General features: G+C 40.6%; 1 protein-coding gene across 1 annotated transcript; it reads right to left on the reverse strand.

Moving 5' to 3' along the window:
• Positions 1 to 218: 218 nt before the first annotated feature.
• LOC120221459 (olfactory receptor 56A3) lies at positions 219 to 1166 on the reverse strand. Its single transcript, XM_039218854.1, has one exon. The coding sequence runs from the start codon at positions 1164 to 1166 to the stop codon at positions 219 to 221; it is 948 nt and encodes a 315-aa protein (XP_039074785.1).
• Positions 1167 to 1842: the final 676 nt, after the last annotated feature.

Genomic DNA, 1842 nt, shown 5'->3' on the forward strand with positions numbered 1-1842 from the left:
AGTAAGTGTGGAGAAATAAGTAAAGAGGTGAAGTATATTGTTAGTGTAAAAGTGAGAGAAAAGGAAACTTACAATGAAACTTAAGTTTTATTAAAGAAGACATTGTATCCAATTTAGCCAGTTAGAAATTGTAACTCATAGATATAATTTCAGCCCACTTACCCATCATTGATTCAAACTTATACTATATTAGGAATGCAGAGATCCAGTTGTCCATACTACCACCCTTTCTTTAGTAATCTCTGGATTCCTTGCTTGATCTCCTGGGTTCGCACTCCATAAACAATGGGGTTGAGAGCTGCAGGGATGACATGGTGAAGGACATTGAGCAAGACTGGCACATCAGGCGAGACTTTCTTCTTAGCCACATGAGTGAGCACGAAGACCAGAAGGATGGTGCTGAAGAAGAGGATAAGGATGAAGTGGGAGCCACATGTGCTCAGAGCCTTGGTCACAGCACCCTCAGCCTTGAGTCTGAGCACAGCTCGTAGTATGAGGGTGTAGGAGACGAATATGAGGATGAGGTCGGATCCTAGCAGGGTCCATCCTCCAGCAAACTGGTAGAGGCGATTGATGGTAACATCATTACAGGAGAGCCTAGAGACAGACATATTGGCACAGATGCAGTTCTCAATGACATTTCTCCTGCAATAGTGAAGTCGTGATGATAGAATGGGGATAGGCACTGTAGAAATAACATTCCTGGCCAAAATAAAAATGGCAGCCTTGGCTACAAATTGGTCAGTGATGATGGACGGGTACCTCAGTGGGTGGCAGATAGCTATATAGCGGTCATAGGCCATGATCATGAATGTGCAGGACTCCATGGCAAGGAAGCAGTTCATAACATACATCTGGAGGAAGCAGGCATAGAAGCTGATGGCCTTGAGGTCAAACCAGATGATGGCCAGGACCTTGGGAATGACAGTGAGGCAGAGCACAATGTCCAATAGGGAGAGGATGCTGAGTAGGTAGTACATGGGCTCATGCAGAGAGGCTTCTAGCCTGATGGTAATCAGGAGAATACCATTGGCCCCCATGGCCAGGAGGAAGAGAAGGCTTAGGGGTAGGGACAAAGAAATTTGCCAGGTGTGGGACCTGACGAAACAATTCAGGAGGAAGTCTGAAACCTCAGAGGAGATGGTGCCATTTTGGTGTGCTGTCATATTTTGTCAAATATTCCTAGTTTTCTTTTTGATCTGTAAAATTAGGATAAAAATTAGCCCCTGACTCAAGACACCTGGATTTAAAACAATTTGCTTCACTTAGGTGACATGCTTGAGTCTTAGCAAGTCATCCAGAGCCATGTAAATTCTTCTGTTTATATTTTGTGCCATGCCACTCTGATATTCCTGTTACTAAGCATTATAGAAGACTGAGGATATATGGTTTTTTTTACATGTTTGAAATCTTTAAAATTTAATTTTAATAAAGTTTTATTTCTTGCAGCAACTAAAGAGAAGCAGAAAAGTATTTGGAAACTACTTTGTGAAAGGTGAGTCTCTAAATTTCTACTCTTAAGCTTCTTCTTTTTGTGTTTTATTCCTCATGACCACTTATACTACCACATGACAATTTAACAATATGCACAAATAAGTAGCATGTCTGGCACAAAGTAAGGTCTCAGGCGCATGTCCCTTGCTCTCTATAGCATTCTCATTCTGTGATTTCAACTATATTTTCTTTAATCGCAGTTTTTAAAAATGATACACTGGCATTAATGTTAATTAATTTTTACCTTTTCTAAAATGTCATTTTAGTTCATTGGCAATTGATCCCACCAAAAAATTGCCAATACATATTCATATACATAGGATTCTTAACTTTGGGAAAGAAACAACC

Source organism: Hyaena hyaena, unplaced genomic scaffold (genome assembly GCF_003009895.1).
Source record: "Hyaena hyaena isolate Hyena2069 unplaced genomic scaffold, ASM300989v1 scaffold_779, whole genome shotgun sequence".
Classification (NCBI taxonomy): domain Eukaryota; kingdom Metazoa; phylum Chordata; class Mammalia; order Carnivora; family Hyaenidae; genus Hyaena; species Hyaena hyaena.